We start from the raw sequence: 17,445 nt of genomic DNA, 5'->3' as shown, positions 1-17,445 counted from the left end.
CCCTGATGAAATAAACATGCTGATGCTAAAGCACCTAGGCTGGAATAACACCAACTGGTATAAGGTCCTCAACCTGTCGCTGACCACTCTTCAAATACGCGATGTGTAGAAAATCAAAAGAGTGATGCCGCTACTGAAACCTGGGAACTCGCCAACAAAGAGGAGTCCTATCGTTCGATAACTCTCCTCTCCCCAGAAGTGAAGACACTTGACACCGACTTCCCCTCACCACCTGAGTCCAGCAAACCACCAACTTGGCTTCTGTAAAGCGCACATCACTTAGCGTCATAAAGATAGTTCATGACCTCAACCAAAATTCACCCTTCGGGGGGACAAACCTCGTAGCGTTGGCCTTTGACATGGTCAACCACACAAAGCTACTTCCTTCGATAGTCGGGTCTGCGTGCGATTTTCATCCGGCCAAGGACAATCAACTCGGCAGAATTCTGCCGCTACAACAACAACTTGAGAAAAATCTACGCTCCCTCCGGGGTTGAAGAGGCGGACTATGAACTACCTGAGCGGTCGGCAATCATCCATACTGTTGCGAGGTAAAAATTTCAAATTGAGAAGAATTGGTGGTTACGTATAATTGCTTCGAAATTCCCTCAACCAACAGAGAGAATTTCTATTACCTCGCACGCTGATGATTGCATGATAATGTCGTCGGACCTTCGGACGCAACTGACTTCAGACATGCATTGACCGCCAGTCACAGTAAACACTTTCACCGACATCCTTTCAGTGAATGGCGTACTTGGGGTCAAAGATATTAGATAACCGTTACAACAACAATAACAACAACAACATCGCTGAAAATCAAGTCTTTGTATGGAAAACATTTTTATTTGACAAGATAACTTCACGAAATTTAGTTAAACCGACGACAACGATACAATTTCCAAACATGTTGCTGAGATCGGACTACCATAGCATATAGTTTGCTGCTATATAAACTGACCGATCAAAAGGAAAATAAATATATTTTTGTAACCTTTAGCTTTTGTGTAGTCGAAGTTAACGGGTTTTCTTGGTTTTCTGTTTATTTGCATTTCACTTCGCCGCATCAGTTTTGTTGCAATATTTTTTGTGCTTCAAAATATCAATTTTACTCATATTTTGCAATTCTTTTTGGCAGAACTCGCAGAAGTAAGCGCTGCCCTTGCTCGACCCCGATGTGCCAGGCAACGTTGGTGAAACGGCTTCGCTTTTAATTGTTGTAGAAGAGCTCGTGGCGCGGCAAGCTACAAGCAGTACATATTGAATATAATATTTGACATAAATATTTTACTCTCTCCATTATTTACTCACTTGTTTTGTGCAACAATTTCTCTATGGTGTCCAACGCCATCTCTGTGTCGCATGTCTTGCAAATCCACGTGTGTTGACGCATTTCCGCCTCCATTGCCAGCGTCCATTGCACTTCTTGTAGACTGAGTTGGCGAGTAGTGGATATATTAATGAGGACATCAACAGCGAAATATCTAATATATTGAGCTATATAATTTTACTTCCACTCACCAACCATAAACCACATTTTCCAGCACGTTTATGCCACCTTTTTCTTCGTTATGGCTCACCGTATAGTCGGCAGCGAACGGATTGACGTCGAAAGCTTCGAAATTACTAACTTTTTGTTGCGTGTAAAGCGATTTCAAGTCGGCGGGCAGCAAGCGCTTTATCGTATAACTCACATTTGCGCTTATGAAGTCGATGAGTGACTCCCAGAGTTCGGACTCTTCGTCTTTGGCGTGTTTCGTCTTCTTTACACTTTGGCTCTCCACATTGTTTACTAAATCTACGTGTATAAAGATGTTATTGAAAGCACTTCAGTGTCTATTATGCAGTGTAGAATGATTACCGGTCAGTTTTTGTGACAACAGTTTGGCCCACAAACGGCGCAGTTTAATGGCGCGGCACAGCAGCTCACAGCCCGTCTCCGGCACGGGAAACTCCAGGCACAGCCACGAATCGCACACTATGCGTGTGACGGATGCATTGGTGTCCACCGAATAGGAGAACAGCAGTAGCGTCTGTGCGGCAGGCATGCGTATGCAATTCATCAAATAGGGCTTTGCGGTCTCCAGCAAATTTCTAAGAGTGCAGTAAACGATTAATGTTAAAAAGAGCGTTTATGAAATATGTGACTTTGCTTACTGATAGCACAACACCTGATGTCGCGTGCTTAGTAGCTGCTTCGGCGTGTAGTAGCTTGGCTTGTCCAGTATGTCGCTATCGTTCAGTTTGAGCACATCGAAATATTTGGCAAAATACGCGTTCGGATGTATGGATATGAAGGGCTTTAGAAATGTGTGGAAGAACTGTTGACTGCCACTTTTGCAGTAGTTGAACTCGTCAGCAATCGCAATTTGCGGATAGAAGCCGCTGACTAAGATTAGCTTGAGCAGCAAGACATCGCGCAGTTTGTCGCCTTTGGCAGAGTTTAAGAGCACCTCCAATTTGCCAGCATCGTGCTGCAGCCGGAAGTCCACGTCGCGTATGTCATCGCCTGCGGCAGCGTCGTCGTACTCATCATCGCCTGCACCGTAACCGCTGTGTTTGAGGACTTTGCGTTTGCGCGGTTCTTGGTATTTCTGTTTGCGTTTGATCGCCTTCAGCTGGCGCACTTCACCATGACGGCGCGCACGCTCAGCGCTGCTCAGTGGTGCGCCATCCGAATTCTTACAGGTCATGTTACAACTTTCGAGTATATTTTGGAATTGGTTGCGCAATTTGGTGATCTCATAAAACCTGTGGGGACAAGGGAGATTTGAGTAAAAAATTATTTTGAATATGAAATAATCGGCATAAGTCGGGTATACTTATGTAACAGGAATAGCGAATATTTTTATCCGACCAGGGACTATCAACCCTGTATTTCTTAAAATTATTAGGGGACTTTTTCTGATTGTTTACAACGAAATTTATAACACCCAAAAGGAAATAACGGAGACCTTATAAGGTATATATATATAAATGACCGTCTGTCTCTCTCACTTTTTGAGATATCGATCTGAAAATTTGAACACGTCGTTTTCTCCGAAGAAACCGCTCATTTGTTAGAACCACCGATATCCATTATAAGATATGTGGTTGTTATTGTAACGGGTACCAAATCCCCGTTAGGATGGTAAGGATTAGCTAAATTGTCGTCGACGCCATCCAAAGGAAGGCCCCAGAAACGTGCTGTTTCGACAGGGTTGGTCAGGGTCTATTCTGGATAAGTAGGAGTTTAACCTGCTACTGTATTCAGAACGAAGCTGTGCAAGGGTCACTCTCGTTTCTCACGGCAACTCGAGCTCTTCGTCTGCAATGGGTGGTGGTTTGACTCCAAATACGACATTCACCTAAAGGGAGTTGGTGAAGGTGTTGATTGCTCCACTGGGAATGGCGTTCAGTGCTTGTCGGAAGTTAATTGCGTCCGAAGTCTGGTCTGCGTACTGTCTATTGTCGTCATCGTCGACGTTATTAAGAAATGACCTCTTGATGTTCCTAGGAGGCGGTTCCGCTCCAAGCAGGTGACTACAAGGATGCTTTCTGCGAAAGCACAGAGTTCATTGTGCTCCTTTACTGGGGGCATACGGGCCTCACTATGCAGGTGTTCGATTAGAGACATCAAGAGGCATCCTGTCGTAGTCCCGAGAGCAGTATTCTGATAAGTCTGGGTCTAATCGCCTGGATGCAGTGAAACGCACCTCTTCAGTTCTGGAGGACCGTAGTTTTTTCGACGTCCTGCACTAGCGCTGTGTGACTGACTGTTTCAAAGACTTTTTGCAAGTCCAACGCTACCAGGATCGTTCTTTTTTTTTTTAGATCGCCGAAAAAACAGCCCTTGGTGAGATAAAATTCCGGTACGTTGAACCGGCTGTCGTGGGAATGTCGGAGCCCTCTCTTTCTGGGTGGTTTCTGCTTATACATATCGTTATCAGAGAGATGGACGTGATAGTCACCTATTTTCACTATATTCGACCTTACCATTTCGAGGTAAAATGTAACCCTCTCTCCGAGTAGGATTGAGGTATCTCAAATAGTTGCTGAGATATATACATATATACATATAAACTATTCAACTATTTTCTACAAGTGAAAATTCTGTTTTTCTTAATAAATACTCTTACCGTTGTTCCTCAATACCAAGTTTATGACACCATTTTCTGGTGTTCTCATTATGCCATTTTAATTGCAGCCACTCGTGATAAGCGCACAGTAAGGTAAACACATCACCTTGATCGGACTGAAGAGGCTCACGTTCTTGCTGCGATGCAAATGAAATATTAAAAAACAAAAAACATCTTATAATGTTAACTAACTGTATCAATAACTAACCTCACACTTGCGATCCGTGTAGGCGCGATTCGTAAACGGATTCTGCACGCTCATGATAGCAGCCAGCGTTAAAATCTTCTCAACATCGGGAAAAACACAACCCATAAGCAACATTTTGCCGATTGTAATGTCAACCGGTAAATTGGAGAGTGACTTGCCAAGTGGTGTGATCTTTTCATCTACAGCAAGCGCATTCTATAATGCAAAACAACACACTGTCGATAGTTTATTAGGGAAAAATTTACGAAACTCACATGCTGCTTAAGCGACCAAATGGCTTGCTCAATGCACTCTTCTTCGGGGGATTCAATAAACGGGAACGAACGCACATTCGGCAAACCCATTGAAGTCATTTGCAAAAGTATCGTTTCCAAAGGCACACGGAATATTTCTGGTGTGGGATATGCCTCGAAAGTATCGTACTGTTTCTCTGAGAAGAGGCGAAAGCAAGTCTGCAAAATACGCACATAAATACTTACATACGTGATTTATTTATTTTTCAACACTTACGCCGGGTCCTGTGCGTCCAGCACGACCTTTACGTTGTTCGGCTGAGGATTTTGATACCCAAAACTCTTTCAAGCGTTGGCCTTTACAACTCGAATCGTAACTCATTTCCTTCACTTTCCCAGAATCGATGACGAAACGCACGCCATCGACTGTGAGTGAAGTTTCTGCAATGTTTGTGGACACTATGCATTTGCGCATGCCGTCCGGTGCATAGTCGAATACCTATTTATGAAACGCAATTACAGTTAGAAAATGCATATTTATTTATTATTTAAGAGTCTAACTTTGTCTTGATCAGCGAGCGCCAAACCACTGTGCAGCGGTAATATGATCCAATGTGAGTTTTGCTCAGCGTATTCCTTGGCGGCATCGCAAACCGTTGTGATTTCGTTTACGCCACTAACAAATATTAGGACATCACCGCGCTCAGTTGCTAAAAATATATACATATGTATGTTGACATTAGTTAACTCGATGTAGAAAGAAATGTCATCCAAATATAATTTTTTAGTTAATAGCAATTTTAATTTTTACTCACTAGGGTATTTTTGATCAATCAAACTTAACACTTGTATGTAAGGTGCTGGATCTAAGCGATTCGTGCTTTTAGCAGTTTTGCTGCCGCTTGCACCCCCTTTCAGTTCCAAACTTGGTGGTGGCATAAAAATAGTTTTAATCGGATATAATCGGCCTGGCACCTCAATGAGTGCTGCTCCCTCATTCTTAAAGTAATTATGAAACAATTCCACATTTATAGTGGCTGACATAAGTATCAGCTTCAAATCTGGCTTGGCATGTAGCAAGCATTTGGTGACACCCAACAAAAAGTCGCCAAAGAGATTACGTTCGTGTATTTCATCCAAAATGAGCACATCATACTGCTCTAAATTAGCTTCCACTGCCAACTAGAAAAATAAATGCTAAAATATTAATTTTGAGCCACTTACGTATGTAAAAAAAATGTGTGCTTACTTGTCTTAATAGTAGCCCTTCAGTGATGAAGACTATATTCGTATTTTTTGTTTTATTTTTTTCAAACCTTATTTGAAAACCAACTTTGGAGCCATAATCGTCAAGCATCTCATGCGCAACCCGTTTGGACAGTGAAACACAAGCTAAGCGACGCGGTTGCGTGCACGCTATGCTACGATAACCAAATTCATATAAATACTGTGGCACTTGTGTAGACTTTCCACAACCTGTATCACCAGCTATAATCAGTACTCGTGTTTCTTTGAGCTCAGCTTGTATTTTTTGCTTGAAATTTGCGATGGGTAGCGATTTTTGTGCTAGGCGTAATTTCTTAATTTTCGTAAATCTTTCCTTTTGCTTAAAATCCAGATAGATGAGCACAATTTCTCGGAACTGTCGTGCTTTCAGTTTTGTGAATATTCGTTCATCATTATTGTGACATCCACGTCTGAGTTGTTCGGAGTCACTGCCGCGTTCTAATTGCAATGGTATATATTTGAGCTTATGATATGATGCTGGATTACTTAATTCAGCGTCTGATAAGGGTTTCCCGAGTATTGGTTGACCCGCGCTGCGTAACATACTTTCATATTTATTTACAAATTTCCAAAAATCGGTTTCATCCTCTACAATGGGGGCCGAATGTTTGTCATTGCCTTCCAGCAAATGCCGGAAGACAGACTTGTGGTCGCAAAATGAAAAATTAATTAAATTGGTTTCCTCTCCAAAAGAGCTCGATTTTTTAAAATGTTTGGACGATTTAGACATTTTTCATCTGTTAATCCTTAGAAGAACGTTTACGCGATGTGTCCAAATTGTATGTATAGCTTAAAATATTAACGAATTGTTGTTGTGAATGTGTATCTTTAATATATATTAATTCCTTTTGTATATTTTTTGTGACACATTTTTGTTAGAGCAAAATAAAAACTGATAATATAAAATGTTTACGTTTATGAAGAGGAAAACATAAAACAGCCGGCAATTAAACTGTGAATGAATGGAATCATTCGCAATTGCTTAAAAGATTAAACAAACAAATATTAAAAAAAAGTTCTTGCAAAAACAAAAATAATTAGACACTATTAACTTTATTAATATATGTATGTTAAATACAAGTATTTTTCATTATATAAAAATTCAGCTTAGTTTGTAGTTTTTGTAAGATTGGCACACATCAGTATTTGATACCTCTGGCAACAAAGAGCGAGAAGTTGCTGATAATTAGCAACAAAGGTTTTCATGTCTGAACATAGACTGAGAGTTTGACATCCATTGAGAAATATATAAATATACGGCACTTTTCACAAATATTTTGAAACAGCTGCTGTAAACATATGATTAAAGTTTCTTAAACAAAATAATAGATAGTGAAGTGTGCTTCGTATCTCCGAAACCAAAAATAAAACAACATTAATAAAGTTGTTTACCAAAGTACACAATGACAGCTCCTGTGTAGTGCCTAAGTGTTTCATAAAGTGTGCTGAATGCTGGCTCTGGAGAAAATCAATTTATAGTGGAACAAAACTCATTGAAATATGGCTCGACCCATCCGACGTTGTCCGATTTCCCGAGCTATATTAGAAGAAATTGCTTTGGAAGGTTTAGAAGGCATAACATTACCATGTACTGAAATTTCATATATAAAAATTTTCCCAAAATACATATTAATGTTTGTTCTTATAGCACTATGGGCTTACTTAAGTATCGACTTGGGTGTGGAATTACCTCTGCCATCAGATGTGATGAACCGTGTGTGGAATTTCATCAAACAAAACAACCATCAGCTAGATTTTTACGAATTACCAACGGAGAGAGCAACTGTGCAATGTGAGAGTCGCTTTACGCTTGTGGACCCGGATTTCGGAGTACCCATTATGCCGGTTGGTAGTACCGCCAGTAAATTTAATAATGATAATATCACAAAATATATCATTTCCATTCAAAGGATCCCAACAAATTTATGCGGTACAAATATGTACCAATTGAAGATGGTGAAATACGCGGTTCGTGTGAATTCTATAAGGAGCGGAAGAAAGTAGAAGCCGTTGAAGTTAGTGATTTAAATGTCGAAGCTATCTTGGAAAGGTGACCAACACATTTATATAAAATAAGATTTTTTTGTTAATACAGGCATTGATTGCAGGTGGGATAAACGCTTTGTTGTGGTGGCCTCACAAGAATTGCGCTTTTGCGTGCTTACACCGCGGAATAAACCTATTCCGCGAGACTTAACTCTGGTACAATATTGTTTCTGGGAAGCTGTAGGACGTTCACGCTACAATGGGGAGACAACCTCTGGCCCTTATTCCCTATTTCAGTTTTGCAAAGACTCCTCTGTGATTTTTTATATCAAGTAAATATGAGCACACACTAATCACATATATGGTGACGAGTATTTATTAATTACATACATACTTTTAGACAAAAATTGGCTCATTTCGGTTTGATAAAGCACCAACCTTTCCATGAATTTCGTGGTGATCGTCCCGTTGTTACATCCCTACTCAATTTACCGCAGTACGTGCCGGAAATTCCCCGAAATATAATTACTCTCATAGAAAAAATTTATGAGCTAGTAAAAAAGTCGGAACAGCAAAACTTACCGTTAACAGAATTTCGCACCTTGGTTCCAATATTTGCACGTAAATCCAAATTCCGGCGTTTTGTACTCACTCCTTTCTTTCAGCGCATCTTTGAGGTGAAAGTAAGTAAAACGATCATATGCCTAAACCGTTCCCACGACAGTCGTGTCTAAGTAACCGAAACGGACCTGGATTTTTATCCAGCAAAGAACTGTCAACTCGGCACCATTCCTTGAAATTACTTAAATAATGTTTTCTGCCACTACAAAAACCACAACAACAATCATATTCCTACATACATATATTTTAGTATGAATGGTGTTTTACATTTCATTTTTCAGAAAGTGCTGACTGGACGCAAAAGCGGAAAAAGCAAAGAGCTAAGTGTTCTTGCGATTACTTTGCGGAGCCCTGATAGACCCTTAGAAGAGCTTATAGAGGAGGAGCTTGCGGAGGAGGAAAAGGAGACGGGAATCAGCTTTAAAGACGCTTTCACCGATAATAAGCATTCTTTTGTAGATATGCCGCTGAAGGAGGAATTCTATCGCGCTGTCTTGCGACATGGCACGCGCGGTTGCAGTCACACAGAGCTATCCAATTATCTCAGCGAATCGCACTGCGTGGTGCGTCAGATGGTCAAAGCGATGCAACGTGACGGCTTGATAGTACCGCATGTCGTTGATGAGGGACGCCAACGCATCCACAAGTACTTGCCAAATCAAATATTTTTGCATAACTTATATCTGTTACTTGTCCGTTTTAGATTTGTTGCATTAGAAGTGATTAATGCAGAGAAGTTGGCGAAAGAAAAGAGCGTTGAAAAACCAGCGGAAGTGGTCAAATTCAGCAGCAGCATGCCGGTATGTCAAGCACATTTATATCAGTAACTAAGTGGTTAACATTTAGCTCAATTGCAGCCCACACCGCAGCTGGACGAAACCTTGGCCGTAGACTGTCCACAAGTCAAAGCCACGGTGGAGGAGTACGTACATAAGGACAAGCCATTCCGTATAACCTTTACCAGCCGTCAGCAATCCCGTCACGACTTTATAATTCAACAGCTGAACGAGCACGCCATAATGAATACCGTTATTTTACGTAATAAATTGCAAGAAACGGAGCGGCAGCGTGGTTTCAAAGATGAAATTTGCTTCAAATCCTTGCAGCGCATGCTCATGGAAATGAAGAAAACCGACAATTTGAAGGCATACGAGATTCGCTTAAAATACCAAGAACACATGCGTAAATACCATTATGTAGCACATCCGCAAATTGATCAAGACCACCTATTGGTGGATAGGGAGGTGAAACGTTTAAAAAATATGCTCTTGCGAACCAGACAGCGGGAGGAGCAAAAGAAACAGAATAAATTACGCATGCTGCGAAAGCGTGCTGCAAAATTAACACGAAAAGCGCCAAAAGCCCTCGACACCAAAAGTACGACGCCGAACGCCGCCATCGAGCAGTTGCCTAATCCACCTAAATTCCTCATATCCCGTTACATGCACGAGTTTCTTTTCTATATCGTGGTGGAATTGAATGAAAATAAAGAGATGCTGGAAATCGACGAACCTTTGCTCCGCACATGGAAAGAGACGGAGCCATCGCTGCAGGTGAACGAGTTTTTACAGAGTTTACATGCTGGCGTCGAGGTGCAGCACAGTTATATGTCGGAGCTTAACTGGCGCACATTCATACCGCCGCTGCCGAAGTATGCCGACAAGCCGGCCGGTTGGGTGAACTTTTTGGACGCCATTGAACGCATGCCACTCTCAATATTCAATAAAATATTTCGCTTCCAGCCGACGGGCGGCAATGTGCTCGACGATTACTTGACCCACCCCATACGCCAGCACTATCTTATACGACAGCTGCCAATGGAGTTGCAGAATCAAATAAATCGCATTTACTTGCAACGCATTTGCACGATGGTCCTGAAGCTACTAAATCACATGGGTCTAATACAAGTGGGTGAGAGCCAAAATTTCAAAGATACTATGATGATTTGGGTGTATCTAAATCGGCGCACACAAATACTCGATACAACACCTTCGGAAGCCAGCTTCGCCACTGTCAATATGGAACGCAAATATGAAGAGTTGAATTTTCATTTTGCCACATTTGAGGACATCACCCAGTACTGGACGCATGTGCACCGCATTTGTGTGTATACCAAACTCGGCCTGCTAAGTGCCAAGCATAATGAGAAGTCGCAAAGTCGTCGAGAGTTTCACTTTTTACCCGCTGTAAGCTTTGACGATGCACCACACTACGATAACGGTGAAGTGCCCGGCGATCGCGCAGGCGCAGCCGGTTTTGCGGCGCATCTGTTTGCGCATGCGTTGCGCAGCTGGTCGTGGATACTGCGCACGAACGTGAAACCGGTGCAAACACGCACGGGCCGTATACCGTTAATGCGCAACGGCAGCAGTAAACATTTGCGTCTCATGGGCTTGCGCAAGACACGTTTGCACGGCGGTCGTGGCGGGCACGTGAAGCGCTTGCCACATGCGGTGGCAATCAAACGTAGTGCCAAAAAAAAGCCGGCCTCCATACGCGATGCCATCGATCGGGATGCACTGAAGAACATGCGCACGCTGCGCGCCAGCTGGGGCAAGGATGAGGATGACTTCCTGAAATTAGCACGCGCCGTTTATATATACATAGCGGCGCCGGTGCCGGTACTCGGACTCATTGTGGTTGGTAAAATTTGTCGTGACGTCATCAGACACAACCTGGGCATACGCAACAAGACTACGCAAGCGTGCCATCGGCGTATGCAGTACATCGTGAAGAAAGGACGGCATATTCCGGAGGTGCCCACTTGGGTGCACATGCTGCAGACCAATGTGGAAATCCAGGAACGCTATGGTGAAAATTTTCTACAACAACTAAAAGGTGTCTATACGGTGCGTGAGGAGTACTGCGATGCTTTGGCGGTGCATTTCATAAACATTTTGCATTTCCTACATCTGTTGGTGCACAACACCAAAGGCAAAGAGGCGATTACCGCTTTGCGACCACGCTTCACCATACCCGACAGTATCGATGAGTTCGAGCGTCTGTACGTGAAACGCATGGCGACAACGGAAGAGAAGCTTATGAAATATATTGACCCCGCCGACGAACAGGATGCGCTGGCAATGCTGGCCATTAACGTGCTGCACAGCTCGTTGTGTTCGGCGCTCGACAAGACCTCCTATACGGCACAAACTTTTGAGATTTTCAAAAAATTCTCGGAAGAAATACTGCAACGCGCCTTCCATATAGCGCGCAATGGCGCACTGATCGTGGCGAATAAGCGCAAAAACATCGAAAAGCTACCCAATCAACTAACTAGCCCGGCTTACTCGCTGTCGGTGCAATACCAACGTCGCTTATTCTATCTGCGCATACCATATTTTGTTTACGACTCTCTCTTTGGTTTCTTCGAGAGCGCAATGGGTGTTTTTATGAAGCCCGTAGAGGAATTTATGGACTTGGCATCAACTAGTAGCGCGCAGCCAGCAAAAAACTTGGTGGAGCTACGATCGCCCAATGCAGGTCAACTTTTCTTCATTACCGAGGGTTTGGCGCGAAACTTTTGGGATTGTAATATCAAATTTCCCAGCAATATATTGACTGTCGATGCTGAACAAAGGCAGACGTTGTCTTCAATGGACCGTATACTCGATCACTATCATTGCATTTTCGATAATGCGCCCGAAACGGAATATACGAAGAACTTCGAAAATGAAGCCAGCGAGAAGCAGGTAATGTTCGGGAAATTATTTACCGTTATTCTATTGCTTGAACATTAAAGTCCAATACAAATTTCAAATTTCTTTCCACCATTCGGTCTTCAAGTACTTTTTTCGACCGTTTCAAGGCACAGTATACAAAAATGGATATTTGAGCGCTTTGTGTGAGGGTCTTGGGTTGCCTTTATAAAACTTTCGAAAATCCATTTTTACAATTCTGAATTATATAGCTAATACTAAGCTTGTAATAGCCAGAAGGAAACGTCGGAGAACCTATGAAGACCTAAGCTAGCGAAATTAGACAATACGTCGACCAGACTTCGGACGAAACAAACTTCCAACAGGCACTGACCGACATTCACAATAGAGCCATCAACACCTTCACCGACTCCCTTCCAGTGAATGACGTACTCGAAGTCAAACCACCACTCATTGCAGACGAAGAGCTCGAGTTGCCGCGAGAAACGGGAGTGACCCTTGCGCAACTTCGTTCTGGATACTGTAACAGATTAACCTCCTACTTGCCCAGAAAAGACTCCGACGTATCCAATGTATGTCCTTTGTGCAATGAGTCTCCGCACGACACTGTCCACCTCTTTGCATGCCTCACCAACCCCACTCATCTAACACACTTCTCCCTTTGGTCCGACCCCGTTGAACCAGCACGTTTCTTAGGCTTTCCGTTAGATGACGTCAAAGACAACTTAGCTAATCCTTCCATCCTAACAGAGACTAGGTACCCGCTAAAACAACAACAGCTCAGTAGGTTTAACAGTGTCGGTCTGCCTGTCCACCTGTTTGTATATACCATCTGGTCACTCAGTTTTTGTGCTATTGATCTGAAATATTTCACACGTGCTCTTCTTTCAAAAAGCTGCTCATCTTTCGAAATCACCGTTCTTCAGGCACAGTGGAAGCAGTGATTGTGTGGAAAGATTTTTCATTTGACGAGATATGTTCACGAAATTTGGCATGGGCTATTGTCTCAGACAGGGACGCAACCTCTGAAGAAATTGTTCAGATCGGACCACCATATAGCTGCCATACAAACAGACCGACAAAAATTAAGATAAAGATCTTTTTATACTTTTTTATATTTCCTATGCTATAGGAAATGCTACTATGAAGGATATTATAGCTTCTGGCAACCGAAATTAACGTGACTTCTTGTTCTTTTTTTATTTAAAGGTCCGCGTTAAGTTCCAACCCGCCAACTTAAGCTACAAAATCAATTACAGCCCCTATGACTTCATATCCAAACTGCCTACGCGGCACCTGCACTTCTTCTGCGCACTCGACCACCTCAACCAGGAGGTGGAGATCAATTTCAGCCGCTTGATGCATAAAGATGACGAACACGATACACTGCGCATCGAATGCCCTTTCAACTGTGTGCTCAAACATGCCAACTACATTAACGCCATCGAGCTGATAGTGCAGGAGAAGCGCAACATTTTGCGCGAGTTGACTGAGATGCCACCACAAAAGTTGCTGAATCTCGCATTGAGTGGCTGTTCCGTGACGGTGGAATCGTCGAATTTGCTGACGCTCGTACGCATGCTGGAGTCATTTTGGCGCGAGAAAGAGACCGCCTATGACCGCAAGGATCTGGGACGTGTGTCGGCGAATGTAAAGATCAACAAAACCGTTGATTGGCATCAGTTGTGTTGTGAAATACTGCAGTTCAATATGGCCGAGGAGGACAATGACAAAAACGATGAGTATGAGCCGACGCTAAACAAGGAGGAGCGTCTTGCGCGTGCACAGGATGTGTTTGTAGTGAACCTGCCCACTTTGCAGTTGGAAGCCAAGCCATGTGTGCCCAACACATTTAAAGATATGACAATGGCACACAATGACGTGTTCGTATCCCAACTTTTGGCGGAGACTGAACTGGATCGTGAAAATATACTGAGGAAAATCGTAGAGTAAGTAAATGAGCTGAGCTTGGAAGTTTATACATGTAGTACATTCAATTTGTTTCAATAGTGAATCGCATTGGAAGTACACAGAGAACACCTTCGAAGCAATTAAGCCAAAATTGAGCAAATTGGGTTTTAATGCTATGGAACAGCAGCACGTTGAAGACCTGCTGCGATTTATTGAAGCGCGTAAGCTCGGCGTGCCCGTCGCGGATTTGCTGGTATTTACTTTTTATATAAAAAAAATAGCAAATTAATAAAATACGAGTGTTTTCTCACAGCGTGAATTCCCCTACGCCCAGTTTCTATCGCGCGCTTTGCGTCTACTCTCCGAGCATTATCTCGTGAAACGTGTTGGTGTTGCCACCATGATGTATGTACATAAATCCCACATTCGCCCGTGGGTCGTGCACACCTTCCATCTGAAAAGGCTGGAGCGCGAAAAATTAGGACCTGATGGTACAGTGAGTCTCAAACGCGGCGCAAGCGATGCCGAGCAAAGCCCAAGTGGTAATGCGGAAGTAGCGGATAGCGATGATGCAGATGGATCTAGCACCAGTAAAAGAGCTAAATTAGCTGACGATACTCGAGTCAATGCAGACGACCAACGGTTTAGTAAGCGTGTACCGAAGCCAGTAAAACGCTTTGAAAGCGCAAGTAAAGAAAGCAAGAACAAGGAAAAGGACAGCAAGAGGTAATCCAATCATATTTTAATATCTGCAGTAGCGTTTTATCTGTCAAATATTTTTTACACAATTTAATTTAAATGATAACGGTAAAATTAAACGAATTATTTACATATTCCTTTGCAGTGATGTTATTGTAATGAAGCCCCATGCCTGGATCCGTCTGAATGGCACCATTAATCGACGTGTATTGGATCGTTGGTTGGGCTCAATACTAACCGAGTGTATTAGCCGTTCGGGTTGCATGGTTTCGGATATTTGCACGAACTTTCCGCATTTGCCACCAGTGGAAATAATGTTTCTACTCGAAATACTGGGTGAATTGAAGTGCCTTCATTTAAGCGAGATGAAACCGGCACCTGTAAACCTTTTCTCAGCTTATGAGGACGTACAAGAGAGTGAGTAGCTGATTGTCATTGATTTTTTTTTTTTTGTTTTTTTTTTGTAAATAATAACAAAAAACACTCTTTTAGGTATTGTAACGGAGTTTTATGATCCAGAACACACTTACGTGACTGCGCATGCGGACGCCATGACACGTATGGCCATTTTCATTGGCAAGAAAAAATACAGCACGCAGTTTTTTTAAACGTTTTATCTAGTTAGCTGATAATACCCTTTTATTTTAAGATTGTTAACACTAGAACAGAATAAATTAAGCTGGCTTTGTCGCAAAGTCTTTACATTACAACCACAATGTAATTTTTTTTTTTGTATTATAAATGAGTGAGTGTTTTTTGTTAAACTGAAAATGAGTGAGTGTTTTTTTTTATCGCTTCGCAAGAAATATATTTTCAATTTCTTCGCGCTCTTTTACGCATTCCGCTGTGAGCACTTCCACGTTATTGTCGCTGGTGATGAGCACATCGTCCTCAATGCGTATGCCGATGCCGCGAAACTCTTTTGGCACATCCTTTCGGTCTTGTGCTATATAAATTCCCGGTTCCACCGTGCACACCATACCCGGCAAAAGACGCAATGAACGCGGCATTAAGGGTGTGTCATGCACGTCCATGCCGAGATAGTGGGATACATGATGTGGGCAGAACTTGTAACCGGCCTGCAGGAAATATGTTAGAACAACATTTGTACTGATTGAAATCCAAACCCAAACTTACACGTGCATAACCGTTATCATCAGCTATATCTTTGGGCGCGATACCGACTTCTTGCAAGTACTTGCCCAACTTTATGCACATCGTATCGAATAGTTCGTCCAATGTTTCGCCACCGGGCTTCAATAAGGTACCTACAAGCATATAAATGGAATAATAAGTCTCGATGCTGAATAATACATACATATATTTAACGCTTACATATCAATTCCTTCTGCAATTGCAGTAACACGTCGTACAAGACTTTTTGCGCGGGTGTGAATGTACCATCTGTGGGCCATGTGCGTGTGATGTCACTTGTGTAACCGCCATATTCGCAACCAGCATCCATAAGCAGCATTTCACCACTTTTGGTCAGCTGCGTATTGTTTATGTAATGTATTGTAGTCGCGTTATTGCCGCCGGCCACCACGGGCGGATAAGCCAAGTAGCTGGCATTCTTCATGCGGCACTTGTAATCGACTGCAGCAAATAGATGATGCTCTGAGATGCCTGGTCGCGATTCGCTGATTACTTCATTTATTGCTCTTGAAGCGATTTGGCACGTTTTACGCATGAGCTCTTGTTCACAAATCGATTTAAAAAGTCGCATGCTTTGTATAAATGTAGCGGGTGAGTTTGGAGCGGATGTAGCGCCAGCCACATTTTGAACATCGTTGCTTAGGCTCTGTTGATCTGATGCGGCCATATCATACCACACGTGTGGTTTTTCGCTTGTAATGTGTTTTTTGAGAATTTCTGGAAATTGTTGCACTGTGTATGCTTCGTCAACACCGAAAAAATCGGGCGCATTCTCAACACCAGTACGTGCGCCATCCCACATCTCAGCGTGCTTATCTTTTGGCCGCATAAATAATATGGATTTGATGTCTGCTTTCTCGTTTATGGACATAACGAGCACAGAGTCGGGCTCCAGACAACCACTCAAGTAATAGAAGTCAGAATTTTGACGAAAAACGTAGGGAATCTTATCACTCATGTATTTTTTGGAAGCGGACGGCACAATCACCTTGAAGAGTTGTTTGGTTTGTAAGCACACAAAAGAAAATTATAGCATTTATTTATTAATTATTTTACCAAATTTGATTTTTTCGTTTGTTGGTCAACTTTATGGTCTTCTGCGTACTTTTGTATGCCACTCATAAGGCGCAAACGTCGCTCTCGAAATGTTTCCACATTTTGTCCAATAACAAGCTCACCCTCATTTATAAGATGTGGATGTGTCACATAAGTAGGTTGACCAAATGTTTCTGAACGTAAAGTTTGCAAGAAACTCCTATTCAGTGTTGCAGCAGCCGGCGCATCTGATGACGATGCTGATGATGATGATGATAACAATGCTTTGTGGTCTAGAGAAAAAGGTTCCACATTTAATACAAGCCATATAGCTTATTTGACACATTATCGTTACCAAATTTGCCGAGCGTTTTAATTCTTCTCGTATTCTTAAAAATAAACATATTTTTGATTTGTTTCTTTATATATATGAACTAATACAAATTTTGACGATTTCCTAAAAAAATTTTGTTTAATAAATGATAAAAATAAGAGTTTGTCAAACGTAATCACTTTGATTGCTCGTATTATCA

At 42.3% G+C, this 17,445-nt stretch overlaps 3 protein-coding genes across 3 annotated transcripts; 1 reads left to right on the top strand and 2 right to left on the bottom strand.

Moving 5' to 3' along the window:
- Positions 1 to 819: 819 nt before the first annotated feature.
- Positions 820 to 6,683, bottom strand: LOC120775286 (probable ATP-dependent RNA helicase DHX34). Its single transcript, XM_040105399.1, has 12 exons — positions 5,809 to 6,683; positions 5,375 to 5,741; positions 5,121 to 5,269; positions 4,837 to 5,058; positions 4,581 to 4,778; positions 4,327 to 4,521; positions 4,119 to 4,255; positions 2,158 to 2,751; positions 1,862 to 2,094; positions 1,522 to 1,798; positions 1,312 to 1,433; positions 820 to 1,244 (listed from the first exon to the last, which is right to left on the bottom strand). The coding sequence occupies exons 1-12, from the start codon at positions 6,574 to 6,576 to the stop codon at positions 1,054 to 1,056; spliced, it is 3,453 nt and encodes a 1,150-aa protein (XP_039961333.1). The 5' UTR covers positions 6,577 to 6,683; the 3' UTR covers positions 820 to 1,053.
- A 460-nt stretch (positions 6,684 to 7,143) lies between these two features.
- Positions 7,144 to 15,438, top strand: LOC120775780 (general transcription factor 3C polypeptide 1). Its single transcript, XM_040106117.1, has 13 exons — positions 7,144 to 7,434; positions 7,495 to 7,691; positions 7,757 to 7,896; positions 7,955 to 8,164; positions 8,233 to 8,515; positions 8,735 to 9,099; positions 9,157 to 9,253; positions 9,311 to 12,145; positions 13,322 to 14,061; positions 14,123 to 14,276; positions 14,337 to 14,749; positions 14,868 to 15,139; positions 15,215 to 15,438. Exons 1-13 carry the CDS (start codon positions 7,347 to 7,349, stop codon positions 15,328 to 15,330), a joined length of 5,910 nt encoding a protein of 1,969 aa, XP_039962051.1. The 5' UTR covers positions 7,144 to 7,346; the 3' UTR covers positions 15,331 to 15,438.
- On the bottom strand, positions 15,329 to 17,445 carry LOC120775781 (xaa-Pro aminopeptidase 3). The gene is made up of 5 exons (XM_040106118.1): positions 17,268 to 17,445; positions 16,934 to 17,205; positions 16,058 to 16,865; positions 15,860 to 15,990; positions 15,329 to 15,801 (listed from the first exon to the last, which is right to left on the bottom strand). The coding sequence occupies exons 1-5, from the start codon at positions 17,314 to 17,316 to the stop codon at positions 15,511 to 15,513; spliced, it is 1,551 nt and encodes a 516-aa protein (XP_039962052.1). The 5' UTR covers positions 17,317 to 17,445; the 3' UTR covers positions 15,329 to 15,510.

Source organism: Bactrocera tryoni, chromosome 4 (assembly GCF_016617805.1).
Source record: "Bactrocera tryoni isolate S06 chromosome 4, CSIRO_BtryS06_freeze2, whole genome shotgun sequence".
Lineage (NCBI taxonomy): Eukaryota > Metazoa > Arthropoda > Insecta > Diptera > Tephritidae > Bactrocera > Bactrocera tryoni.
Note: the sequence above shows the minus strand (reverse complement) of the source record. Positions and strands in the feature narration are given on the sequence as shown.